Consider the following 26,181-nt stretch of genomic DNA (forward strand, 5'->3'; position numbering starts at 1 on the left):
GGAAACCATCTCTAACTGGTTGCAAAGCTTTTCCTACATATAACTGACATATAGTAGGGCTATTTGCCATTCCTTGGGAAAATATCCGCCATTGATACCTTTTGTCAGGCTCCATATGATTAATAGAAGGCAGGGTAAATGCAAATCTAGGTTGATCTTTCTTATTCAATGGAATGGAAAAGAAACAATCTTTAATATCTCCTACTATAATTCTCCAATCCTTAGGTAGAGCTGAGAGTAGGGGGAGTCCTCTTTGTACAGGACCCATAATTTGCATTTGTGCATTAATGGCTCTTAGGTCATGTAACAATCTCCATTTACCTGACTTTTTCTTTACAACAAAAATAGGGGTATTCCAGGGTGATTGTGTGGGTTCCACATGTCCCAGGTCTAATTGTTCTTGTACTAATTCTTTAGCTGCTTTTAACTTCTCAGAGGGGGCTGGTAAGATGGCTCAGTGGGTAAGGGCACCCGACTGCTCTTCCGAAGGTCCAAAGTTCAAATCCCAGCAACCACATGGTGGCTCACAACCATCCGTAATGAGATCTGATGCCCTCTTCTGGTGTATCTGAAGACAACTACAGTGTACTTACATATAATAAATAAATAAATCTTTAAAAAAAAAAAAAAAAACTTCTCAGGGGGTAAAGGCCACTGAGGCACCCACACCGCATCCTCCGTATGCCATGGAATAGGCAAAGGCTCCTCAGCGGCCCCTAGAAAAAACCCAGCCCTTTCTTATCTGCTTTTTCTGTGGCTTTAACTGGTGAAATTCTACCTTGTAAGTTTTTTCCAAAACCTAGTCCAGATATATATCCCATTCCTTTCATCGTTTCCTTGCTTTTCTGAGAGTAATCATTAGTCAATATAAAGTTCATGGCTGACAACACATCTCTTCCCCATAAGTTTACAGGTAAAGGGAGTACATAAGGTTGAAAAAGCCCTGTCCTTTCTTCTTTATCTTTCCATTGTAAGGATTTTGCACTTATAGTTGGGGTAGCCTCATATCCTAATCCTTGTAAGCTATGTGACGATTGATTAACAGGCCAAGAAGCAGGCCACCAATTACTGGATATAATGCTTTTATCTGCTCCTGTATCCATTATACCTTGAAAGGTTGTTCCTTCTATTTGTAATTGTAAAGTGGGACGATTATCCAAATCTAAAGATAGGTATGTCACATTAGTTCCTGTAGAACCAAATCCCTTATCTCCTCGGGAATCCTGGCTACTAGGGAACATGTTATGCAAACTAGGAAGAATCAGCAATTGAGCAATGCGATCTCCAGGAGAAATGGCTACGATACCTCAGGGTGCAGAACACATAATCTTAACTTGTCCCTCATAATCTGAGTCTATAACTCCGGGATGTATCATCAATCCTTTCAAAGCAGAAGAGGACCTACCCAATAGTAGGCCCACTGTATCCTTTGGTAAGGGACTTCTAAAATCTGATGAAATAGGTTGGCACCCCATTTGAGGTGTAAGAATTACTCTGGAGGTGGCACAGATGTCCAATCCTGCTGAACCCAGAGTGGCTCTCCTTGGACTCTGGGTGGCCTCATGGACACTGTGGTCTGAAATGCCCCATACATTTGGGGGCCCTGGGGATGGGGGCCCCTTACTCCGTTTTTTGGCTGTTGTACTTTAAACTGAGGTATTGGCCTTCCTTTTATATCTCTGACTGATCTACATTAATTTGCCCAATGTCTTCCTTTCCCACATTTTGGGCAAGTACCTAGTACTGTCTTTTCAAACCTACTCTTTCTACCCTTAGTACACTACTTTTGCATATGACCTGTTTGTCCACAATTATAGCAGGTTATTTCTTTTGTTTGCACCATCAAAACTGCGGCAGCCAATCCTGCATTTGAAAGGGGTCCTCCTATTTCTCTACAGGCTTTCATCCATGCTTGTAGTCCTTTCCCTTTCCATGGCGTGATAGCATTTCTGCATTCTTTGGTACATTGCTTGTAAACTAATTGTTCAATTAATGGCATTGCGGCCTCAGAATCACTAAATATGCATCCTGCCTCTTCCATCATGCGAGCCACAAATTTAGAGAACGGCTCATTATTTCCCTGAATAATTTTTGTCAAGTTACTAAATACCTCTCCTCAATTAGGCAATGCTTTCCAAGCTTCCACTGCTTCCTGATTGATTTGATCATAGACCTGCACTGGGTATGCTAATTGATTGTTTGTCCATATACCCTGACCTGTAAGCATTTCAAAGCTCCATGCTGGTTTCCCTGCAGTAGCATTAGCACGGGCCTGACTCAAACACAGATCATGCCATATAGACTTCCAATCTAGATACTGACCCATCGTAAGACATGCCTTTACCACACTCATCCAATCAAAAGGAGTCATGGCATTGTGAGCCAGTCTATCAATTTTGGACTGAGTAAATGAGGCATTAACTCCATAGGTCCTTACTGACTCTGCTAACTCTAACACCTGTTTATGTGATATTGGCTCATGATATCACTGTTGAGCATGATCCTGAAAAACAGGAAAAGCCTGGCATATTTTTTGCAACCCTCTAGGAGTGCAAAAAGAGTGACCGTTGCCAATTGCTTTCTTATCTGCATAAGGCAGAGTAGGTGGGGGAGCCCCGAAACTCCTCCCTATTGGACCAGATCTTTCTGCCTCATACTCCGCAGCAGCCTCCTTCAAGTCTTCCTTCTCCCCTGCTGGTAATTCTGAATCCTCTGAGCTAGACAATTCTAACAACACAGAGTCCTCGAGAGGAGGGTAAATTAACTTAATTTTCTGCTTTTTATTTTTTATACTATCTTTTGTATCTTTACATTTTGGGTGTTGACAATTAAGGAAATGGCATAAAATCAAGGCAAGAAAGATAGCAAGCAGCACAACCCCAGCGCCAATTATCGGATCTATTTCGTAGGGGAGGATGCCTCTCAGAGACTCACATTAATTTCTTTATACTTACCGGTACCACCGTTCCCCAGCTGAAGAGCTCTGAATCCACGCTGGATCCTTCTCAGCAGTCTGTTTTACAGGAACACTTTATTAACCACTCCTTCCCCGCGATGCAGTTCTGAATCCTCCCTGTTGCAGGAGGTCTTCGCTCGTGCCTGAAGATGTTTCTTTTCCCGGTTTCAGCACCACTTCTTGCACACGCCTGACTGGCCAGCAAGAACAACGCTGCAACAGGATCCTTCTGCACACATTTATTGGGAGAGCTTGATTGCAGAGGCGAAGTGACTCCAAGCCCAGAACTGCTGCTGCTTATATAGGCCTAGGAGAGGCTTGTCTCACACCCAGATTGGTTATGCATGGGTTATGCTTACCACCTCATTTGCATGCCTACATCTGATTGGTTAACTTGTCTCTCATCTGATTGGTTAACTTGTCTCTCATCTGTTTGGTTAACTTGTCTCTCATCTGATTGGTTAATTTTGGTTAATTCTAAAAACTTCATCTTGGCAAAAAAAAAAAAACTTTACTGCCTATGTATGCGTGGTGGCCAGCAGTAGCCAGTGCCACCCTGTAACAGTACATGTGGCTTCCCACATGCTTCCATAACCATGCTGAGGCCTTTTAAATCCTGTAAGCTTCAGGACTTTCCTGAGAGAGACTCAGAGGGGATGTTTCAGTTGGGAGGAAACAACTACACCAACTTCTGCCAATCCCACTCAGACCCAGCAGGGCATCCAGAGTCTGCTATCCAGTCAGGATCCCGAGGAGCAGGCTGCCTAGAAAGGCCCACAGCAGAGGCAGCAGCCTTGGAATTGTCCCTGAGCATGCACTGTCCCAGGACTCCTTACAGAGACTCTGTCCTTGTCCGGTGCACCCAGCCCACGAGGGAATAGCAAAGAGCCTGGCGTTTCACTGTCACCTATAAATGCACTCCATTGACTTAATTTTGTTTTTAATTTTTGATTTTCAAGACAGGGTTTCTCTGTATAGCCCTGGCTGTCCTGGAGCTCACTCTGTAGACCCAGCTGGCCTCCAACTCAGAGACCCGCTTTGCCTCTGCCTCCCAAGTGCTGGGATTAGAGGCGAGCTCCACCATATCTGGCTTACTTATTTTATTTCATTTTATTTTTGATGCAATGTTAGATTTTAATTCCAGTGCATCAATTAGTTCACTCCACAAAGAACCCTATGCCCTGATCTGGACGCTCTGGAGCCAAGTGTCAGTTGTTCCCAGCCAGAGACCTCCAACAACTAACTCATCTGGAAGGACTGTGTCTGGGAGGGGTGGGTCAGATTGCTAAGGAGCTGTTCCAGCCCAGACTGGAGCAAAGTTGTGAATCCAGTGAGGAAGGAAATGGCAAGGAGAACCAGCAGAGGGAGGCACAGAGCAGTGGCCACATGGGGTACAATCACGGGCATCAGGTGTTGGATCAAGGGAGAAATCACGTGGGCATGGGTGGACGGAGCAGGAGTGGAAAGCCCAGGTGGGAGCTAGGAATGGCAGGGTAGAAGGCACAGAAAAGAAATGTCACTGTGGCCAGTGCAGTTCTGCTCCTCGGAGCTTTGATTTTATAAACGTCCTTTGTGTGGGAACTTAGGAAATAACCTGTCCCCGTAATTGTCTATAACGAGAGGAGGAAGCTACGACCACACAGGCAGAGCCCATCGTGACCACTGAGCCTCCTCCTAAGAAGCCGCACCTGGGAGAGTTGACTGTGACAGATGCCACCCCTGACCCCCTGAGGGGCGTCTCGTGTGCCCCATGTCCACCGTGGGCATGACAGGTGAGTAAGGAAGTTTCCAAACGAGGTCAGGGTAAAGATCTGAGCCCAGCAAGCAAGCCCAGCAAGGATAGCCAGTTTGGGGGGGGGGGTGGCAGGGCAGGAGCTATGTGGGGCACGTTCAAATGAGACAAGGAATGGAAAGAGAGAAGTCATATGGGTGTTGGCAGAAATCTGGGTGGGGTCTAGGAATGGAAGTCTGGAAAGACAGAGGTGATGTGGTGGAGTCACTGCTGCTCGTATTGTTTATAAATGCTTCTTTATATTCCAAGAACAGAGAAGAGCTAATGTGGTGTGTGTGTGTGTGTGTGTGTGTGTGTGTGTGTGTGTGTGTGTGTGTGTGTGTTCAGCTCCAGAGAAGGAAGCTCTGACCACACACGTGGTGCCCACCACAACTCCTGAACCCCTCCTAAGAAGCCGCACCTGGGGGAGAGAGCTGACTGTGACAGATGCCACTCTTGACTCCCTGACCCTCTCCTGTACAGTCCCCGAGGGACAGTTTAACCAATTCCTGATCCAGTACAAGAACGGGGATGGGCAGCCCCATATGGTGCCTGTGAGCGGAGACCTGGGTGAGGTCACCGTCTCAGGTTTGGAGCCGGCCCGAAAGTACAAGTTTCTACTCTTTGGACTCCAGGATGGGAAGCGCCATGGCCCTGTCTCCACATAAGCAAAGACTGGTGAGTGAGGACCTGGCATCAGCTCCCGTCCGCTGCTGCCCCTTGTGGCAACTGTTGGAATTTCACATTTCAGTGTCCCACATTCCAAACCTTTGCTGACCCATTTCTTTGTCAGATCTACCCAAATTCATACCTCCCTCTGGTCCTTCTCCTTACTGTCTTTAGAATGAGGAAGGCACACTTGCCTCCTTTGCTGGCGGCTCTTTTACCCCTACCCCTGCCCAATAACCCACCAAAACCAGAGGACCCAAACCAGAGCCCGTCACCCCTGCAACTGTCTGCTCTACACTCTCTAAGCAGTCTCCTCTCCTCTCCAGTCTCTGTTGCAAAGCTACTTCCTCGTCTTGGGGAGCTCACTGTGACAGACACGACCCAAAACTCCGTGGGTCTCTCCTGGACTGTTCCTGAGGGTGAATTCGACTCTTTCTTAATCCAGTACAAGAACAGGGGAGGGCAGCTCCAGGTGGTGCCTGCAGCAGCAGACCAACGTGAGGTCACCATCTCCAGCCTGGAGCCCAATAGAAAGTACAGGTTCCTGCTCTTCGGCCTCATAGGCCTCAAATGGCTGAGGCCTGTCTCTGTGGCGGGCACCATGGGTGAGCCCAGGGTCCACCTCCCGCCTTGTGAAGCTCCCATCCCCAGGGCCTTCCAGGGACTAATTTTGTCTTCAGTCTGGGACTAAAGGTCTTATCAGCAAAGGCAAATCTCTGCTCCTGGGCCAGGCAGGACCTCAGCATTTTGTTCACACTGTTTCCTTCCACTTCTGCTGCCAAGGGAAAGCAGCTTTTAGGCTTGGCTAACCTGGGGTCAAAGACCAGGCCAGTCCTTGCTAGCCACATGGTATGGGTAGGCCACCTGCTGTGCATCACTACCTACCTCCTCCCCTGTGTGACCCACAGCCCACTGCTTCCTGTGTCACTTGAACTGCTCCTTGTGTGACAAGTATCCCACTGTCTTCCTTCTTCCCAACCCTAAGTCAGGAGATAGAAAGGGAGGCCATGGCTACAGAAAGACTATGGAAAATTCTGGTACTTTTGTGCCCATGACTCAGCACCAAGAAAGGGGTAGGGTGGGCCCATGACCCAACTCCCAGGTCCGTGATTCACCCAAGCCGACTTCAGGGCCTGGAGCCCTCAGATATACGTCTGCCCCACCAAACCCTCATTACACTAGCTCTTCCAAGCATTGTCTGTCATCTACGAGCTGGGTGTCTGTCCCCAAGGCCACACATGTATCCTTGCTTTCCTCTGAAGACTGTGAACTGAATCTTCCTACCCTCCTCTCAGCTCCCGTGGAGAAGACACCACAGCCCCGCCTCGGTGAACTGTCAGTGACAGAGGAGACCCTCTGACTCCATGCACCTCTCGTGGACTGTGGTCCAGGGTCCTTTTGACTCCTTCCTGGTCCAGTACAAGGACAAGGACAGACAGCTCCAGATGGTGCCCATGGCTGCAGACCAGCAAGAGGTCACCATAGAGGGTCTACAGCCAGGCAGGAAATACAAGTTCCTGCTCTATGGGCTCACTGGACGAAAGCGCCTGGGACCCATCTCTGCCTTGGGAGTGACAGGTGAGGCTGTCCTGCCTGGTCTGAAGACCACGGAATTGACTGGAGTGAACAGGAGAGAGGGGGAGAGGCCTGGCCAGAGCCAGAGAAGGGAGAGTTTGTGCCCACCCCACCCCAGGCGTTGATCGGTCATTTGAAAGAACAGGAGGAGCCAGGCCAAGCAGGAAGGAAAGGCCTTGAGGATTCCCTGCTTTCTCTCTCAAGCCCAGCCATCCCCTCAAGGGCTGCTTCCCACTGCCCTGTTGCAGCAACTTTAGCTCCTCCTAGGGTAGGCTTGCCAGGTCAGTGCACACCTCCCATGCTAGTGAGCCAGAGATGTTTTCTCAAATGGAAAACCACCGAGAAAGCCAGTGGGCAGAGGCCACTGACACCCACCTCAGAAGGGCGCATGGCTAGTGTGTCTTGCCAGGCACATACACCAGCCAGTGCCACCTTCAGCTGCTTTCAAAAGACTCTACGGGTGGAGCCACTGCTGAGGCGGGCTTGATGTGCCCAAGGCTGGGAGAGCAGAAGTGAGTCTCAGGTCCAGATACAGTGAGAGGTAGAGGAAGGACCAACAGCTTCCCAGACAGGAGACAGACCCTGGGGCTCTTCTCAGAGAGGTCTCCTGGGGCACACTGCTGAAATGAGTTCAAGAACTGGAAGGTTCTAGATGATCTCCTCCCTCCCTTTCCTCTCGTGGGCTGCTCTGCCAGGACTGTGAGGTGTCACCAGTCTCAAGCCAGCCTTGCCAGCTTTTCTCTGAAGGGCACGATGGGAAGGGAGGGCCCCATGGCATCCCCGCGTAGATTCTGCTCTGGTTTCTCCCATGCAGCCTCAGAAGTGGACATATCATCCCCAGACCACACCGAGCCCCCTGAGGCTTCCTGCCTGGGGATGCTGGCAGTGACAGAGGCAACCCCAGACTCCCTGCGACTCTCCTGGGCTGTGGCTCGTGGCCCCTTTGACTCCTTTGTGGTCCAGTACCAGGACACAGAGAATCAAACCCAGGCCCTGCTTGTTGATGGAGACCAGGACAAAGTCCTCATCTCAGGCCTGGAACCCAAAACTTCCTACAAGTTCTTCCTCTATGGCCTCCGTGAAGAGACACGCCACGGACCTGTGTCTGTAGAGGGCACCACAGGTAGGGCCAGGCCTGTACCATCCTAGTCTGGAGTAGGAAGGGTGGAAGGTGGCACCCTAAAGTGGCTGACACAGGGAAGGCCTGTGGAGTTTTTCACCCAGAAAGAGTTGAGGCCATTTGCCCTCCACAGCCCCTGCCTCTGCTCCCATGTCGGGCCACTGAACACCCCTCCTGTGGCTCTGTTCCTCACTAGCCCAACTTTACTGACCAAGAGGATCAGGATAAGATGACAAAGGGACATGCTCTAAACCTTAGAACTGGTATGCATGTCTCCAAACCCTTTTCTCCTACCCACTTCCCACATTTCCAGTTCCTGCTGGTCAGGGCCCTGGAGACCCCAGCCCTGCCTATCCCAGCTCTCAGTGTCAGATGTGACCACCAGTTCTCTGAGACTAAACTGGGAAGCCTCAATTGGGGCCTTTGACTCTTTCCTGCTACACTTTGGGGTCCCCCTACCGAGTATCCTGGAGCCGCATCCTCGACCTCTCCAGCGAGAGCTTATGGTGCCAGGCTTGCGGTACTCGGCCATGCTCCGGGACCTGCGTCCTGGGACCCTGTACAGCCTTACTCTATATGGACGGGGTGGGCTGCACAAGGCAGACAGCATCCAGGGAACTGCCCGAATGCTAGCCCAGATGAGGGCCCACAGGAGCACCAAAGAAAGGGCTTCCTGCTTTGCGGGGTGGGACCCAGCATGTAACAACCTGTGTGGTAATGGTGGGGGTGGGGGAGGGAAGGGTTGAAAACACATAGAGAGTGACACCTGTCCTGAGGAACCTACCAGAGAAGGTAACAGGCCTCTCTGGAGCCAGAGCACCCAAGGAGAAAAGGCAGGAGCCTGCCTATCCGTGCCTTAGCGGCTCTACCCATCCCTTATGCCCCCAGTTCTGGAGAGCCCCCGGGACCTGCAATTCAGTGACATCGGGGAAACATCAGCCAAAGTCAAATGGGTGCCGCCAACGTCCAGGGTGGACAGCTTCAAAATCTCCTACCAGCTAGCAGATGGAGGTGAAGACCCCTTTCCTTGCCCTCATGACCTCCTTGGCTCTCCTCTCTTGCCCACCTGCTGACAGATGGATAGGAGGTAATGCCCCTCCCACTCCTAGCCCCACCCCTTCAGGCCTCAGCACCTGGCAGGGCTGTGGACTACCCACTGACTGACCTGGCACTCGACACCAATTACAGACACCGTGCGTGTCTTCAGAGTCCTAACTTCACCTCCCCAGCCAGCATAACCTTCACCACAGGTATAGCCATGGCTGCGTGTGGGTCACAAGAGATTGAGGAGAACAGACATGGGCCTCATTTCTGTCTCTTTCCATCCTTCTCCTTCCAGGGTTAAAGCCCCCCCAGGACTTGGAGGCCAAGGAAGTGACTCCTCGCACGGCCCTGCTCACTTGGACTGAGCCTGAAGTCCCACCCACAGGCTACCTGCTCAGCTTTGACACCCCTGGAGGACAGATTCAGGTACCCCACTTCACTGGCCATCAGCTTTCCACGCAGCTCGATTTGGAGGTGCCAAATCTGGCTCTCCTAGAGAGTCTCCATCTGGACCTCCACTGACATGTCTGTCCCTCGTCTGTCTCCAGGAAATCCTGCTTCCAGCAGGAACCACCTCGCACAGGCTTCTGCGCCTCTTCCCCTCCACCTTCTACAGTGCCCAGCTGCGGGCCATCTGGGGCGAGAGCCTTACACCTCCCGTGCTCACTTCCTTTACTACTGGTACTGGCTCTGGGGTTTGAATTGGGGGGCGGGAGTGCTGGGGTCTGAGGTTTGGGGAGGAGAACAGACAGACTCTCCACCTCCTCTCCGCAGGTGGGCTGCGGATCCCCTTCCCCCGGGACTGTGGGGAGGAGCTGAAGAATGGGCCCAGTGCCTCAAAGACCACCACCATCTTCCTCAATGGCAACCGTGAGCGGCCTTTGGATGTGTTCTGTTACATGGAGACTGATGGAGGCGGTTGGCTGGTGGGTTCCATTCAGAGCCCGGCTCCCTGCTTATCACTGTGTAGCACAGGAGACGATGCAGGGGAACCACAGGCTGACTTTGGCCTTGACTGCTTTCCAGGTGTTCCAGCGCCGCATGGATGGACAGACGGACTTCTGGAGAGACTGGGAGGAGTACGCCCATGGTTTTGGGAACATTTCCGGGGAATTCTGGCTGGGTCTGTGCTTCATAGGGCTGGGGAGCCAGGGAAGGGATGGCAGTCCAGTGAACCCCAGTACCCTGATGAAGCATGCTCCACCCCAGACAACGAGGCCCTGCACAGCCTAACACAGGCTGGAGACTATTCTCTGCATGTGGACCTGCGGGCCGGAAAGGAAGCCGTGTTCGCCCAGTATGACTTCTTCCGTGTAGACTCAGCAAAGGAGAACTACCGCCTACACCTTGAGGGCTACCATGGGACTGCAGGTAAGTGTGGGCACAGATGGGGTGTGAGCAGGTGGGCATGAGGCGGGGTGATCCTCACCATGCCTTCGCATCCCCTGCCAAGCAACTTTATGAGCTACCACAGCAGCAGTGTCTTTTCTGCCCGTGATCAAGACCTCAACAACTTGCTCATCTCCTGCGCTGTCTCCTATCGTGGGGCTTGGTGGTACAGGAACTGTCACTACGCCAACCTCAACGGGCTCTATGGGAGCACAGTGGATCACCAGGTGGGGGCCGTGGGGACCACAGGACTCCACATTGGGATCTGGGTGACCCGGGATGAAGTCCTCTCACATGAAGGGCTGAACTCATGCCTCAGAAGCTCAACTGTGAAATGAGACACTCATGCCAACCTTGCTGAGGAAATCTGAAGAGACCATTTATTACTGGGCAGAAGGCACCAGCTCAGGGATCATGGGAGAGATAGCTGGACCCTGGGAGTCACCTACAGGAGCAGGGTGGGGCTGGATTAGGTGGCATTGATATGGCGCTGTCTTGACTCTCTTCCCTTGACAACCCTCTCCTCAGGGAGTGAGCTGGTACCACTGGAAGGGCTTCGAGTTTTCTGTGCCCTTCACGGAAATGAAGCTCCGACCCAGAAACTTCCAGGCCCCCACCAGGGGCACCTGAGCCTGCTGCCTACCTCACTCACACCCCAGTAGAGAAGAGCCACCGTGCCTCACCGAGGAAGCCTTCTCTGCCACAATCTCACAGCACCATGTTTACGGGGGGGGGGGGGGAACTGAGCAATAAAGGAGAAACTTTAAAGAGACTCGTCCTATCCTGTCAAGGACGCTCACCCTGGTCTTGGGGCGCCAGGTTTCTGGGCTGCAGCCGCACCTGGAAAGGAGGAATCGGGAGATTGATGCCAGCATAAGGCTGGGGCTGCAGGGAAGGCAGGGTTCCATCTGGTGGAGGCAGCAGAGTGAAGGCCTGCAGCAGACGAGCCAGCACCACAAAGAGCTCCAGCCGTGCCAGAGGCTCTCCCAGGCACACGCGTGCCCCACAGCCAAAGGATGGTGTTCTGGGATTCTTCCCAGGTTCCAGGAAGCGATCTGTGGGTAGTAGATGGAGAGCTAGAAAAGTTTGTCCCAGCAGAGGCCGGCCCTCTCCCGCTCCCTTTCCTGTGTGCCTCATACCTGGCCAGAACTTGCTGGGCAGTTCCCAAACCATCTCATCCAGGTTGGCGCCTTGGATGTTGGGGATGATGACCATATCCTTAGGGATGTCATAGCCGGAGATGCTGAGGGAAAGGTGGAGTCAGGAGCTGTCAAGGTCTTCCTCCCTCAACCCTTACCCCCAGGGAATCACCTGCTAGCCCTAGTTGCACGATGGGGCAAGGCCAAGGGCACCACAGGCCGCAAACGCAGCACCTCGGCAATGGTGGCCATGAGCAGAGGCAGCTGCATTCGGTTCCTGTACAGGAGCTGGGAGCCTGGGCCCAGCTTGAGGTCTAACTCTTCCTGCAGTCGCTTCTGGATCTGAGAAGGAGGGGCAAGGCTGAGCTCTAGGGACCAGACTTTGCCCAGGTGGCTCACAGCTGCCCAGCCTGCAGCTCCTCCCTCCTGCCATCTAGCTGACCCTAGAGCCCCCTCTGTGAGCATAGCCCAGGCCAAGCAGTCAAGAGCAGGGCAACTGGATCAAGGTTCCAGAAGGAGCAGTCTTCCCACAGTGCACCTCAGGGTGGTGAAGCAGGAAAGCCACAGCCCAGGAGAGCGTGGTAGCCGTGGTCTCGGTGCCGCCGATGAACAGGTCCACCACCGACATGTGCACGTGCCCCTCGTGGAGCCGCTCTTCGTCTTTGCCATCCCTTTGCTTCTCCACTCCCTGGAGCATGTAGTCAATCATGTCTTTCCATTGGCCTGCAACCAGGCTGTCCTGCAAAGGCAGGGGAAATTGTGTGTCCAGCAGTGGTGGCGGTCGGTGGGGGTGGGGGTGGCAGGCACATCACTGGCTGAGGCCAGAGGAGCTGGTGCCACTGCAACGCCCACCTTGTGCCGCTTCAGCTGCTGCTTGACAATATGGTCCCGACTCTCTTGGATCTGCTTCAGCTTCTGGAGGCCTGGGTTGGGGAGGAACTGGGGCAGGAAAGAGAGTCAGCTGCAGGGTGGAGACTGGTGGTCCCCTCCCCCACAACCCAGGGGAGACTGGGCTGCAACTCCTCACCCTGAGAAGGGGAATTATCGTCAAGATTTGGATGGACCAGTGGTTCCAGGCTTGCAACAAGTCCTGGACACAGTCGTGAAGGGTCTGTACCAACGTGCTGTCCTGCCGGAACAGGAGGGCATGCTTTGAGTTCAAGACCCGCAGAGGGCCAGAGGGGGGTTAGGGGTGGGCAAGAGGGTAACATGGACCTTGTCTCCAAAAGTGAGGCAGGAGATGATACTACAAGTGAGGAAGGAGAATTCCTTATGGATGGCCACGGGGGTGCCAGCCTGGGCTCGCATGCGCTGTGGAGGAGAGACAGGCTGCAGAGGCTGTGGAGTCAGAGTGGTACTGGCGGGAGAGGGAGGCTGACCCCAAGAGAGTCAGGCTACTACAAGAGCTAGCCCCACCTCACAGAACTCCTGGGTCAGCTGCTCTATCAGAGGCTCCATGGAGTCTCGCATGCCCAGCATCAGGGCTGAGCGAGAGAGTTTCTTGTGGGCCTTCCACATGAGAGAGTAATCCCCCAGGGACAGGTCCAAGTCCATCTTTCCTGCAGGAGAGATGGTAGAAAGAAAGACATGACCACAAGCTACCAAGGAGGCCAAAGGCCACACCAGGTGGATCTCTGTAAGTTTAAGACTAGCCTTTTCTACATAGTGGTTTTCAGCCCAACAAGGGCTCTATAGTAAGACCTAATCTTAAAGAAGAGGGAGTGGTGGAGGAGGAGGAAGAACAGGAGGAAGAGGAGGAAGAGGAGAAGGAGAAGGAGGAGGAGGAAGAGGAAGAGGAAGAGGAGCCATCGTGCCTCACCGAGGAAGCCTTCTCTGCCACAATCTCACAGCACCATGTTTACGGGGGGGGGGGGAAGGGAGGGGAAACTGAGCAAGGGTCCTAACCCTTACCATTTAGCATATGGGGTCGGCCAGCAAAGTCCACCCACTTTTGGATCAAGGCCTCCTCAATGGTTCTGTTAGAATTTAGCACCACCACATCTGAGGGGAAAGGACAATGTCAGGCAGGGAAGAGGGGTCACATCAACACAGAAGACTGGCTTACCTTGCATCCCCAAGCGGATCCTGTAGATGGGCCCGAGTTTCTGAGTGAGGCCAAGCAGGTAGATGGGAAGGTTAGGCTGTAGGAAGTGCAGAAAACCCGGGGCCAGAGGCGGGAGGTGCAGCTTCCGGAGCTTCCATTGGCCCCACAGCCAGCGGGTGCCAGCTAGCAGCAGCAACAGCAGCAGCAGCCCAGGTAGCAGCATGGCCCAGCACTTGTGCAGGGCCCTGATATGGCCTTTTATAGCCCCCAACTCCAGTCCTTTGTTCTGCTGTGGCTCTGACCTTTGCTTCAGGTCCCTTCCTGTTCCCAACACAGAACAGTATGTTTTCACATTGGCACAGTCCCCATCAGCCTTGGAGAATCTGTGGATCAAAGATGGGACCATCCATCAAGAAGAAAGGAAGGGATGCAAGACCCTGACCTCTCTGTATCGCAGTCAGTTTCCTAACTCTGTTTCAGCCAAGTAGGCGGAGAGTCCACTGGAGCCGGCCCCTCCCACCATACCTCCCCTTGGACCAGCTGAGTGGAGTGCATTTGTTCTAGAGAAAAGAAATGAATAGCAGTCTCTGCCCAATACGCCTTTTGGGTATTATATTTTATTGATTTTATTACCACTACTGTTAACTTTATTTTTGTGATGCCCGGCCAGCCCTCCACTGCCAGCTGCATCCACAGTCCTAGACCCTCTTTTGTTAGTTTGAAAAAGAGCCTCACTAAGTTGCCCAGGGTACCTTGAACTCACCGTGTAGCTCAGACAGGCAGAAACTTTGCACCTTCCTTCAGCTCCCCAAATAGCTTGGAATGCAGACATGAGTCACCTGGCTCCTTGTGCAATTCTTTGTTAGACTTCCCTTTGGTTTGATGTCTGGGTAGGGGTGGGGCATGGCAGAGGGTGTTGTGCTTGTGTGTGGTAACCACAGGTCAGCCTCAGTTGGTCTGTCCAAGGTACAAGACCCCTGAGGGCTCATTTTCCTGAACCTCCCTGATTCATCCAGGCAAGCTGGCCACTGAGCCCCGGCTATCTTCCTGCCTCTGCTTCACCATTTCTCGAATGATGAACATATACCACAGGGCTGGCAATGTGGTTCAGTGGTTAAGAGCCCTGGCTGCTCTTGCTGAGGACCTGGGTTCAGTTCCCAGCACTTCTGTGGCAGCTCACTACCTTCTGCAACTCTATTTCTGCAGTTCCACTGCCCTCTTCTGGCCGCAGAGTGGTACTGCATATTCACAACGTTCACATGCATGTGTACTAACAAAACACAGAGGGGCTTCTTTGGTTGTTTAGCGTTACATTTACTTATATTTCTTTTAATGTTCTAGTCATCTGCTCTACCTGTCCTGAACTCTAGGGTCTATAAGCACAATGTAACTTCCAATTGATCCCCAATTGTCTGGCTAACCCTTGGCTTACCTGGGCAACAAAGGAGGGGCCATTGTCTGACGAAAGTACCTTAGGGATGCCAGATCTTGGGAAATTTTCCTCTAATATCTTCTTTGCCACGATATTGGCTCACTCCTTCTTAGTGGGGAAGGCTTCGACCCACCCTGAAAAAGTGTCTATCAAAACTAATAGATATTTATTACCGTACTTGGCTGGTTTAACTTCAGTAAAATTTACTTCTCAGTATGCCCCTGGCCACTCACCTCTTAGCTGCTTTCTGGGGGCTTTCTTGTGGTGCCCGGCATTGGGGAGGGCACAGGCTTGGCATTTACTAACAATCTCCTGGGCAACGTTGGGCAATCTTATAGCATAGTAGCTTGAGCTCTTAACAATTTCTTTGAACTTCTTAGTTCCCAAGTGTGTGAGCCAGTGTAGATTGGCTCCATATTGTTGTCCTTCTTTGGTAGGCAGAACCGAGTGACCATTTTGGGTCTTAGCCACTCCCTGGGGAGTATACCCACATATCTCAGGTATTTTGTCTATCAGTTCCTGATCTTCTGGAGTGTAGTCAACGCCTGCGTCTTTGAGTTCATAATGGTCTAACAGTTCTTTTTTTTTTTTTTTTTCTCTAGCTATGAGGAACCTTGGGCAGCCTGTTTGGCAGCGAGGTAAGCCATCTGATTTCCCTTCGCTATGGCATCATGGCCTTTCTGGTGACCAGGGCAATGTATGATGGCCAGTTTTTGTTGTTGTTTGTTTGTTTGTTTGTTTGTTTGTTTTTGGCAAGTGTATGGCTTCTAATAGGCTCAAGATTTCTTCTTTATTTTTAATATCTTTCCCAGCAGATATGAATAGCCCCCTTTGTCTGTAGATCGCCCCATGTATGTGAGCGGTGGCGAAAGTATACCTGCTGTCTGTGTAGATATTAATGTTCTTCCCTTCTGCCGGCTGCAAAGCTTGGGTGAGTGCAATTAGCTCTGCTCTCTAGGCTGTCGTCCCTTCAGGCAAGCTGCTGGCCAAGATGGTTGTTTTCCGTTGACCACTGCAGCCCCTGCTTTTCACTTACCTTCAACCAAAAAGCTGCTACCATCCGTGTACCAGTTGGGGCAGCCTGGCCATGGCCGGTCAGTGAGGTCTTTCCTAGTTCCAGTTTCTTCTGCCAGGATGTCCACTCTTCTTCTTCTTCTTCTTCTTCTTCTTCTTCTTCTTCTTCTTCTTCTTCTTCTTCTTCTTCTTCTTCTTCTTCTTCTTCTTCTTCTTCTTCTTCTTCTTCCTTCTTCTTCTTCTTCTTCTTCTTCTTCTTCTTCTTCTTCTTCTTCTTCTTCTCCTTTCTCCTCCTCCTCCTCCTCCTCCTCCTCCTCCTCTTCTTCTCTCCCCTCTCCCTTCTCTCTCTGACATAGGTCTTACTATGTAGCCCTGACTGGTCTTGATGTAGCTAAGGATGACCTCACCCTGACCCCTCCTTTTCCATCTCCAAACGCTGGGATTACAGGCATATTCCACAATGCCTGGCCTGGTAGCATTGCTTATATGGTCTCTTTCAGTGTCGTAAACACGTTGTTAGGTGTGGTGGTGCTTGCCTATGATCTCAGCACTTAGGAGGCAATAGCAGAAAGACTGAGTCTGAGGTCAGCTTGGGCTACATAGCAAGACCCTATCTCAGAAGAAGCAAGGTTTAGTGTTAGTGTTTGCCTCATAGTGAGAGGCCCTGGGTTCTACCCCTGCACCACACAAAAAGTGCTCAGAAGACAAGGGACCACGTTTTGGAACAATGTGTACCAGCTCCTACCTGCTTTGCTCTGCCCCCACCATGCCTACCATGACCCACAGGCTACACCATATACCACTGCCCCGGTTGTTTAATGAAGTCAAGGCTGAAGAGCTTACACATGTGCAGAACTGCAAAGAGGCAGAACCAAGCTTCAGCAGGCACCCGGGTGCAGAGTCTGTACCTTTAATCATTTGGCTACAACAATAGCAACAAAATGACCAACTGGAGATGACTTACAAAAAAAAAAAACAAACAAACAAACAAACAAAAGCTGAAAACACAAATGTGAAGGAGTTTGAGAAAACCTTGAGATGAGGAAAGGAGAAAAGGAGGGGGCCTTGCTCGTAGGCCTGAGGACAGGAATAGGACAGAGAAGAGGGCTTGCTATGTGCTTGCTAAGGCAACCTTGAGGGTCAGGGCCCACAGGTTGCCAGCTCAGGGAGAAGATGGCTCCCATCATGATAAAGACAGTCCTCCAACCCCAGCCGCCCCAGGAGGGACTGGGAAGACACGGCTGGTTCAGAAGTTACAACTGTTAGAGATGGGGTTTCCCCAGGACCATCCCAGGGGCACTTGATAAGGGAGCAATTGGGAATCTCATAGAGTATCTGGGGTGAGACTATTCCAATTAGGGGGGTGGAGCTTATGGAGATAGGTGACAAGTCCCCCAACTGCCTATCCCCAGACTCTCTCTGCCCAATTATTGCCCCTTTCTATCACAGACTAGACACCACAGATGCTGGGATGCACCTGTAATTCCAGGGAAGCTGAGATCAGGAGTTCAAGGCCAGTGCTGGCTACATAAGACCTGGTCTCAAAAAGTAAAACAAGAAAAAAATAAAATAAATATAATTTGTTTCAGTGATATGGTACGGTTGGCAAAGTGCTTGCCTGGTGTGCACAAAGCCCTGGGTTCAATTCCTAGCACTGCAAAATCCTTGGTGTGGTGATGTGTGCTATAATCTAAGCACTCAAATGTCCAGGTTCCATAGTAAGTCTGAAGCCAGGCTGAGATGCATTATAACCAAACAAAGCAGAAAAACATGTGAAATATCCACAATTCTCTGATGCTCTCCTCACTGATGTGAGCTCTGACATCTGACCTCCTCAGGGCACAGGAACTACCTGGTCCTATTGTGTTCCCCAGTGATGAGCCACTGTGATAAGAGGCTATGGTTCTGGTTGTGGTACCACTCACTGGGCAGAACGGGGAAAGAGACAGACCATGGATCTCTGCAGAATGGTCAAATGGCAGATTCGTCTGACCTTGCTAAATTTCCTTGGTAGAACTAGGTTGCCTTGAATAACCAAAGATAGGCAGACAGGGTGGGGCTGAGTTGACCCTTCAAGATTTGCTTCCCCTTGAACATTCAGGAACAACACAGTCAATCTTTGTCCTGTCCTTTGCCTGGATGATCATCTGGTCAGACCTGAAGGTTGCTCAACTGCAGAGAAGTTGCCTAAGGCCACTGATAACAGAGTCAACAGACCATGACACAATTCAAGCCACCAGACCCCAGGACTCCAAAGGCATGAAGACAGTAGGCTAAAGAGGAGAGATGGCCTGAGGGTGCGGAAACTATGACACCCAGCAACAGGCACCTGGGACACTGGCTACTGGGTCCCAAGATGGCATGAGTCCGAGGCAAACCTCAGGGAGAGCTTTCTGGTCCAAGGCTCAGGCCTGAAAACCCTGGGTGGGTGGCAGACTGCCACACCTACAGACGGACACGCAAGAGGACTTGGCTGTCAAAAAGCTTTTCTTTTATTTACCCTGTAGAGCAGAGCCCCTCATCCAGCGAGGCCCTGACCCTGAGCTGAGCTCAGAGAGCCAGAGTCCTAAGGCCTCACACCTGGCACCCCCGGCTGCTGAACTCCATCAGGAAGTCTTTGAGCTGGAAACAGGCTGCCCGATGGCGGGTGCTCTTGCACATTTGTTCCGAAGGCATCTCCTCAATCCAGGTATTTGAGTCCAGCAAGTACTGGGGGCTGCAGGTGACATAGTAGGGTAAGGACATGTACTCAAGGCGTTTGGCTTTGGAGAGGCAGAGCTAGGTGCCTAGGATCTGTCCCCAAAAGGAAGGTCACAGGTATGAGGAGAGCAAGGGAGGGACTGGGGGACTCACTCTCCCTTGTTGTCACTGGTTTCCCCGTCCATCCCCATGATCAAGTACTCTTTGTTAGGCTCCAAACGAAGGCGGCAAGAGGTCCGGCTCAGGAAGTTGCGGGTCTGACCTATGGAGGCCATGGTGTCCGTTCCTGAGGGAATAAAGAGATGGAGCCATCAGAGGAAAAGAAAGGGCCAGGAGAAACCTTGGGCAGGACTCTGTGTAGATCCTGCTGTTTAAGCCACGTTGCTCCCTACAGAACTTGTTGCTCACTATGAGCAAGCCCAGGTTCCCAATGACCAGGGTCTGGGGAGACAGCAGGATGGTGGGGGTCACATTCAGACTTTGAGATTTCCCATTTCCAAGAAGCCCCACACCCAGACCTCAGCCTCCACCACTCCCTAGCCTGCTTGTCTGCCCATTCCTCCTTCCTACTGAAATGCAGGACTTGGGTGATCTTGGACTCAAAGAAACGGAAGGCAGCTCTGCCATCTTCTCGAAGAACCTTAACCGTGAAGCCTGGGAGGGACAGGGAAGGGGGAGGCAGTCAGGGCAAAGCAGGGAGGCCACAGGTGGGGGTGGGGGAAGAGCAGGCAACCCCAAGAGCACAAGGAGCCCGTGCCAAGGGGAATGGAGGCCGAGGAGGGACTGACCATACTCCACTTGGTGATAATAGCAGGCGAACCTCATCCGGTAGCCGTCCTTGTCCTCCACCCTTCGCTCCAGTGACCTTAGCAGTCGAGGGCACTTCCCTGCAGGAAGGTGTCACATGAGACCAGCTTGCCCTCCCAGCCAATCCCCCTTTCCCCCAACCTGGGTCTCCTCTCACCCTCGGCACACTGGCATACATCTCCAGAGCACAGTGTGGCCAGGAGCTGGCTCTTGGTGGGTGCAGCATAAAACACAGAGCACTTGTGATCTAGAGAAAGGCGGCAAGACATGAGGGCCTCTTGGAGCCCAGGCCTCCCCCACCCCGCGGTGTCCCCGATGAGAGGGCTAACCCCCACAATCATGCTTGCCAAAGCATCCCAAGTGCTCACCAGGGCTGTAGTAGTCATACAGGACAGCGCTGGCTGGCTGCACCAGTCCCACAACCACCTCCTGTGAGGCTCCAAAGCCCACACACTCCCGGGTGGTAGGGACCTGGCCCCAGGATGGAAGATGGAAGCCTGCTCAGGGCCAAGCCAGGGCTGCCTTCAATGCCTTGCCTTGGACTGCTTGCCATGGCCTTGTCTCCAGGATCCTTCATGCTGTCACTTCTCTGCCACTAGACTCTAAAATCTGGTCCCCAAGGCCTCTGATGACTTCACTGCCAATAGGGAGACCTTGTCCCAGGACCTCTGTGTGCTACAGGCACTTCCTGTGAAACCCTCCATGATGTGGGTCAGACTCTGAATCAGTCCTGCCTCCCCTGCTCCCTCCTTTCCCAGGAGCAGGTGCCCGAGCAGGCCCTCAGAGTCTCCCAGTGAGTGTCCACGGTGGACTCCACCTCTCCGTGGCTCCCCATAAACCTTGCTAAGCTGAGGTCACAGCCCCGGCCTCATGGTGACATGTGGGAGAAGCTGTGAGTTCTCTAAGGCCACCTGACACATCTGACCCTTATCATACAGACTCAAAAACCCAGTGTCCCCTTCTGTGAAACTTCTCTTTACTCACCGAGTCAAAGTACAACAGGACATGGGGCCCGTCAGTCTCAAAGTGACTCACGTAACGGTCAGAGAGAGAGGTCAGCTGCAGGAAAGAGGAGGTAGCCACAGGTCAGGGACCCTGGTCATTGTGAGACTGGGTTCAACACTTGGGGTTGCTACAAAGAGGGAGGTCGGCTCCTAAGGATGGAGAGGTGTCTGTGGGTGACTGTACCTTCTCCAGGTCAGCCCTCAGGGCGTGGAATCCACTCAGGAGGGTGATGTCTGCGATGGCCATGCCAGACAGCCCCAGCTTGCCATTGCGCCTAGTGGGAGGAGAAGCCGGATGTATAGACTCTCAGACTGTGCCACACCCCGCCTCTTCCCAACACCATTCTCCCTAGAGCTCTCAGCACTCACCAGATACACACAGTGTAGTGAACTCTGGACTCCCGCTCTTCAGCCACCTTGGGGGCCTCCCTCCTGCGGCGGCTCCGACGACCCTCAAATAGCTGCAGGGGCGTGACAGGCTGCAAGGGAACGCTGGGATCATCTGTGGCTGGCATGTTATAGTCGTCTTCATAGTCTTCGTAGGCGCTCCCTGTGCAGTACAGTGGTGAGGAGGCAGAAGCCCCTGTCAGACCCCCCTGCAGGGGTCAGTCAAGGCCCCCTGACCCCGGGGCTTACATGCATATTCCACAGCGTCTGTGACCTTCACTTCTATCTGAAGGTCCTGGCATGTGGTGTTCTTCATGTCCAGGACGTTGTAGGTACGAAGGATCTGCCTCAGTCAGAGAGGGGGAGAGACACAGGACACATATGGCACAGATTTGAAGGGGTGCCTGGGCTGAAGGATCTGAGGCCCCAACTCTTCCCTTGCCCCATCCCGGACCCCAGTGAATAGCAGCACACCAGGCAAGGGGTGGGATGCAGCTGCAGTGAGGGGTGGAGCCGTCCTGAGAGCCCAGCCTGCCAGAAAGCTGCCTGCTCCTGGCTTCTCTCATAGCCTGGGCTCACACTGGGCACAGCAAAGATGACTTTGGGCCACTGATCCTCCTGACTCCACTTCATTCTGGAAGGGGCACATTTCCCCAGGCTGTTGGCCTCACTGCCATGCTGGCAGTGATCAGAGGGATTAGTGTGACAGGAGGCAAGAGTTACCTGGGCCAGAGGAGGGAGCTACCAAGACATCTATGGGTGCCCTGGGTCAAGTGAGACATAAAGGAAGAAACGGGGGGGGGGGGGGAGCTCATGGGGACCTAGGTCTGAGGTACTCAGGATGGAGCTGAAGGAGACGTCAGACACCCAGAAATGGAGGGAAACCAGACCAGAGCAAAGATGGAGGCTCAGGGAAGGAACAGGGGACACCAAGCCAGGAGATGGCCTCCTCCTCCCCAATACACATGCTACGCCACAAAGTCCCAGTCAAGGCCCAGCTCCCCACCCCACCCACCGCCCATGCCTACCCCTGCACCCCACACCTCCACTCCACCTCTTCTCACCTAGCTGTCCTACCTCACTCAACCATGGTACTCCATGTCCAACTCCCCACCTCACCCTACATCCTCCACCCTTCCCCATTCCCTACACCCTCCTAAAACCCACCCCTGTACACTTTACTCCCTTACCCCCACTGGCCCCTACACCCAAGCTCCCCAACCTGCACCCCACCCCAGTACCCTCTCCCTCCTCCACCTCTGCACCCCCTCCCTTCTCACCCCTGCACCACTCTCCCCTCACCTTCAAGGTGCCTTTGCTGTTTCCTTCCACCTTGACACTGATTGTGCTGCCCAGGGAGAACTGCCAGGAGGGAGAGGCAGCAGGTCAGATGGCACAGGGGAGCAGACCAGTAGTAGCCCCACACACAACCTCTATCCCAGAAACTTGTGCTTGGCTACAGTGTCAATCTCCAGAACAACTAGACCAGCGGTTCCCAACCTGTGACCCTTTGGGAGTTGTGTATCAGATATCCTGCATGTCAGATATTACAATTCATAACTAGCAGAATTAGGGTCATCAAGTAACAATGAAATATATTCATGGTTGGGGTCCCCACAACATGAGGATCTGTACTAAAGTGTCACAGCGTTCTGAAAACTAAGAAACACTGACCTAGACCCTGGTGTGGACTCTATAGACACACTGTTTTACAGATGAAGGAAGAAGAGCCCAGAGGTTTGACCAAACGGCCAGAAGAAAGTCAGTCTCCCCACCACACCCTCAGGAGAGGGCTGGACTGGGCATTGGACAGAGGCTTCTACCTGGGCCCAATACCCCAGCAACCCCATCAGGGATGGAGGAGGTCACCTTCAGCTCCTCCTCCAGGCCCTTGACTTGGTGGTTGTTCAAGTGTAGCACGTGGGTTTTGAGCCCATTGCGGCCCATGGAGCTGAGCGTCACCTTCAGTGCTTTCTCCTCAGTGGTGTGCGAAGCGATCCAGTAGGCAGACAGGGCATCCAGGGTGACCACAGTGTCCTGAGGAGGTTAGGGTGGGAGTGGGGCACTTGGTCTCAGAACCACCTACCCTGAGCGAGCCCTGTGGCTGCCCCTACCTGGGTACTGCGGAATGCCCCGTGGAAGTTTCCCTGGTGGGTGAGCCAGGATGCAGCCTTGTCAGCCATTTTTCCCTTTCCCTCACGCAGAAGCAGGTGGAGCAGGGCATAGGCTGTGGTTTCGATCCACAAGGCTGGGGCCTGGGGCACAGGTTCTGTTGGGCTACGGGGGTCTGCGGGGCGCAACACAACTTTGTCCTGAGAGCCAAGGACTAAGCCCCAGTAGAGGTTTTCTGGAAGGGAGGGAAATACATATTGAACAAGGAAACTACAGGTGAGGAGCTGAGCCGCCAGGATCTCTGGCGCCCCCTGTCGGCAGCCCCTGCTTCCACTCCACAGCCATGAGAGGCCCCTTCTTTTCAGCCCTTTTCAGGCATCCCAAGGGCCCCAAGTCCCAGGTGCTCTGCCAGGGTGCCCTCGCCCTCACCCCCCGTTTCCTCAGCCATGGCCATCAGGCTGTTGTGGGCAACATTCCGCAGGTCCTCCGAGGCCTTGGTCAGCGTAAGGGCATAGGCTGTGATGGCGGCGGCATGGGCACCCAGGAGCCCAGCACTTGCCTTCTGCCCCAAGAAAGAGTTTGCCTTGGTGATGGAGGCTTCCTAGAAGAGAGCAGAGGCCTGAGCCTGCATGCCCGGGCTCCCGGGGCAAGGATGGCCAGGCAGGAAGAACAGAGCACGGCTTCCTTACCACTCTGTTCTTCAGCTGCTTCGCATGCCCCTCCCGGAAGACGTTCAGCCCGTGGTGAAGGGCAATGACCACAAAGGCGGTCAGTGCCACCGTCTCATTGGACCCCACCAAGCCCCCCTAGTGAGGAGAGAGAGAGAGGCTGTCAGGCCAGAGTTGTGAGGAGCCCGTCTTCCTGCTGACATCCTACACGTGCCTCCAGCGTGTTCACACCTGCATTGCTCTGTGGATGACTGGACATGGGTCGTGGAAGGAGCCATCACCCAGCTGCTGGGCCAGCAGCCAGCTAGCCGTCTCCTGCAGCTTCTCCGGGGAGTTGCCCACCTGTTCCTGGGCCAAACTCAGAATCTTCAGCACAAAGGCAGTCAGCCTAGAGCGGAGGGGGCTTGGCTGGAGAAAATGCTAGTCTCTCAGGAGACCTGGCTGGTTGCTTTTTGACCTCTGGCTGCCCTGAACAGAGTCCCCAGCCTCACCAGGTGCTGCTGTCCCGGTGTAACCAAGCCCCAAAAGAGCCATCTTTCTTCCGAAACTGCTGGATCCGAACGTGGCCTGGGAAAAAAGAGGTGCCAAGGTTCCTACTCTCCTGCTGTTTGGGCCAGGACTGTACTCCCAGCGCCCTACCCTTGACCCCAGCTTCTCTCTCTAGGCTCCTGGCTGCCTTTCATGCCCTCCCTGGCTCTGACTCTTGCTTTCCCTTAACCCAGAACCTTTCTGGATCAGATGCACAGCATGGTCCTTGGTCTCAGGGGACAGTTTGCTCCACTGTTTTGTCCTGTCCAGGTAGTTGGAAGCAGTCAGGGTAGGAGCCAAATAGATCATGGTTTGCTCTGCGCAGCTCCGGGAAGCCTCAGGAGGGAGGCCACGCCTCCTGGGGACAAAGCTTCTTCAGAGCCCAGAGTCTCCAAGGGTTCAGAGGCTAAAGGACAGAGAAGTTGAAGATGAGACTGGGTCTATGCACTCAGCACCAGAAGACTACAACCATGGACTTCAGGTGAACACAGAGGCTCATGGGAAAGGTCTGGACCCACCTGTAACCTTGACAAAGGTGCTGAAGTCTCCTTCAGGGACTATGTTGGGATCCGAGCTGCCAGGTATCTCCAACATCTGACCTAGGTTATCTAGGCAGAGGAGAGGAGCTGGTGGGTGAGCCCCTGTGCCCCATAACTCTACTAGGGTACTAGTGGCTGGGGGAGCCCTACTCACTTAGGGGGTCGAGGTTGTAGACTATCTCTTCTCTGTGGATGGCTCCTTCCTTCTGTCTCAATTGGAAAATACAGTGGGGGATTAGCCATGGCTACAGCCTCCCCTCTGGGTGAACACCCCTGGGTCTTGGCATGTGAACTTCGCAATCAGAAACAGGGACTAAACTCACTTCTCTACCATGTACAAGGTCCTGGACTTAACCCCCATGACCAAACAAATAACATAAAAGAGAACAAACTGTTTCAGAGACAGCCGGCTAGGTGTGACAGTGGTGCCTGTAGACTAGTAATTCCAAAGGCAAAGGCAGGGGGATTACTGAATGTTCAAGGCCAGCCTGGACTACAGAGGGAGTTTGAAGCAAACCTGGGCTACATAGCTAGCCTCTGTCTCAATATAAGTAAACAATTGAGTCACAATAGTGGATTGTAAGTTTATCCATGCACTGGGTTTGAGTGCAGAACCATGGCCTGGCCAATGGAATGTTAAATGGCTAGGAGCCCGGGGAGTGGGGTGGCTAGATTTCCATGCAGTCATTCACCTCAATTTGGAGAATCTTAGACACAGAATCGCTTGAATCCAAAGTCCCTTTAGCCACCAATTTCAGGGGCACGTTGGTAGAAGCTGTGGGTACCACAGAGAAGGCCACAGGCAGGGCAGAGCCTGCAGGCACTATCACCCACTGGGCCATCATTCCACCACCAGCCATGCACAGGCCCTCCACTGGGGTCACATGGACACTCACCTGGGGACAGGAAACAGAGATGGACAGCGATCCCTAATGTGATCAGGACCACTGCCTGACCTGACCTGTCCCTGGCTGCACCCCTCCCTATGCCCACCCTGGATGCTCAGGCTCCCCTACGGTCTCACGTTCTTGTCATCATTCAGATAGTTGTAGAGAACAGGCCGTAATTCAAGCTGCTCAAAGCGGCGGACGGAGATGGGCAGGCGCAGGTGAAGGTGGAATTTTCTGAACACTCGAACACGAGTTGGCTTGGCTACACACAGACCTGTGGACAGGGAGATGGGGCAGTGACAGAGATGGACCTCAGGCCTCGGGGAGGAAGGGTTCTGGAATGACCGCCCTCTGCTCTTGCCTGCAGGCAAGCCAGGGAAGATTTTCCCCAGA

The 26,181-nt window shown here is 53.0% G+C and overlaps 1 protein-coding gene and 2 pseudogenes across 2 annotated transcripts in view, besides 13 other annotated features; 1 reads left to right on the plus strand and 2 right to left on the minus strand.

The window, feature by feature from the left end:
- Positions 1 to 11,154, plus strand: part of Tnxa (tenascin XA (pseudogene)) — a 25,069-nt pseudogene extending 13,915 nt beyond the window's left edge.
- Cyp21a1 (cytochrome P450, family 21, subfamily a, polypeptide 1) lies at positions 10,879 to 13,957 on the minus strand. The gene is made up of 10 exons (NM_009995.2): positions 13,729 to 13,957; positions 13,575 to 13,664; positions 13,080 to 13,222; positions 12,879 to 12,974; positions 12,691 to 12,792; positions 12,516 to 12,602; positions 12,202 to 12,402; positions 11,836 to 12,005; positions 11,664 to 11,767; positions 10,879 to 11,579 (listed from the first exon to the last, which is right to left on the minus strand). Exons 1-10 carry the CDS (start codon positions 13,928 to 13,930, stop codon positions 11,311 to 11,313), a joined length of 1,464 nt encoding a protein of 487 aa, NP_034125.2. The 5' UTR covers positions 13,931 to 13,957; the 3' UTR covers positions 10,879 to 11,310.
- Positions 13,744 to 14,460: a promoter, noted in NCBI's record as "KpnI/BamHI -700 promoter fragment". NCBI's record gives the evidence for it as "EXISTENCE:reporter gene assay evidence [ECO:0000049][PMID:3491986]".
- Positions 13,744 to 20,232: a promoter, noted in NCBI's record as "6.4 kb BamHI promoter fragment". NCBI's record gives its function as "drives expression in adrenal cortex and testis" and the evidence as "EXISTENCE:reporter gene assay evidence [ECO:0000049][PMID:1400503]".
- Positions 14,003 to 14,015: a protein binding site, noted in NCBI's record as "-65 element". NCBI's record gives the evidence for it as "EXISTENCE:protein binding evidence [ECO:0000024][PMID:8413309]".
- Positions 14,003 to 14,015: a protein binding site, noted in NCBI's record as "-65 element". NCBI's record gives its function as "positive regulation of promoter activity" and the evidence as "EXISTENCE:protein binding evidence [ECO:0000024][PMID:8380897]".
- Positions 14,003 to 14,015: an enhancer, noted in NCBI's record as "-65 element". NCBI's record gives the evidence for it as "EXISTENCE:reporter gene assay evidence [ECO:0000049][PMID:22217839]".
- Positions 14,078 to 14,091: an enhancer, noted in NCBI's record as "-140 element". NCBI's record gives the evidence for it as "EXISTENCE:reporter gene assay evidence [ECO:0000049][PMID:22217839]".
- Positions 14,087 to 14,272: an enhancer, noted in NCBI's record as "-330/-150 enhancer; XbaI/HinfI fragment". NCBI's record gives the evidence for it as "EXISTENCE:reporter gene assay evidence [ECO:0000049][PMID:2843506, PMID:2547598]".
- Positions 14,103 to 14,114: an enhancer, noted in NCBI's record as "-170 element". NCBI's record gives the evidence for it as "EXISTENCE:reporter gene assay evidence [ECO:0000049][PMID:22217839]".
- Positions 14,136 to 14,156: a protein binding site, noted in NCBI's record as "-210 site". NCBI's record gives the evidence for it as "EXISTENCE:protein binding evidence [ECO:0000024][PMID:1775136]".
- Positions 14,144 to 14,155: an enhancer, noted in NCBI's record as "-210 element". NCBI's record gives the evidence for it as "EXISTENCE:reporter gene assay evidence [ECO:0000049][PMID:22217839]".
- Positions 14,218 to 14,229: an enhancer, noted in NCBI's record as "-280 element". NCBI's record gives the evidence for it as "EXISTENCE:reporter gene assay evidence [ECO:0000049][PMID:22217839]".
- The window catches only part of C4a (complement component 4A (Rodgers blood group)), a 14,369-nt pseudogene continuing 6,810 nt past the window's right edge, over positions 18,623 to 26,181 (minus strand). The window contains exons 20-41 of the transcript NR_160726.1: positions 25,923 to 26,062; positions 25,591 to 25,794; positions 25,053 to 25,104; positions 24,878 to 24,967; positions 24,557 to 24,765; positions 24,323 to 24,398; positions 24,063 to 24,219; positions 23,853 to 23,969; positions 23,593 to 23,764; positions 23,166 to 23,398; positions 22,921 to 23,088; positions 22,354 to 22,413; positions 21,301 to 21,394; positions 21,034 to 21,214; positions 20,849 to 20,939; positions 20,645 to 20,719; positions 20,029 to 20,131; positions 19,818 to 19,907; positions 19,642 to 19,740; positions 19,424 to 19,507; positions 19,007 to 19,139; positions 18,623 to 18,869 (exon numbers count right to left, since the gene is read on the minus strand). The product of NR_160726.1 is annotated as a complement component 4A (Rodgers blood group), transcript variant 1, non-coding (transcript). The remainder of the gene's footprint in view (positions 18,870 to 19,006; positions 19,140 to 19,423; positions 19,508 to 19,641; positions 19,741 to 19,817; positions 19,908 to 20,028; positions 20,132 to 20,644; positions 20,720 to 20,848; positions 20,940 to 21,033; positions 21,215 to 21,300; positions 21,395 to 22,353; positions 22,414 to 22,920; positions 23,089 to 23,165; positions 23,399 to 23,592; positions 23,765 to 23,852; positions 23,970 to 24,062; positions 24,220 to 24,322; positions 24,399 to 24,556; positions 24,766 to 24,877; positions 24,968 to 25,052; positions 25,105 to 25,590; positions 25,795 to 25,922; positions 26,063 to 26,181) is intronic.
- Positions 19,131 to 19,151: a transcriptional cis regulatory region, noted in NCBI's record as "A element". NCBI's record gives its function as "contributes to promoter activity" and the evidence as "EXISTENCE:deletion mutation evidence [ECO:0005510][PMID:1400503]".
- Positions 19,556 to 19,699: a transcriptional cis regulatory region, noted in NCBI's record as "B element". NCBI's record gives its function as "contributes to promoter activity" and the evidence as "EXISTENCE:deletion mutation evidence [ECO:0005510][PMID:1400503]".

This window comes from Mus musculus, chromosome 17 (genome assembly GCF_000001635.26).
Source record: "Mus musculus strain C57BL/6J chromosome 17, GRCm38.p6 C57BL/6J".
Taxonomy (NCBI): Eukaryota; Metazoa; Chordata; class Mammalia; order Rodentia; family Muridae; genus Mus; species Mus musculus.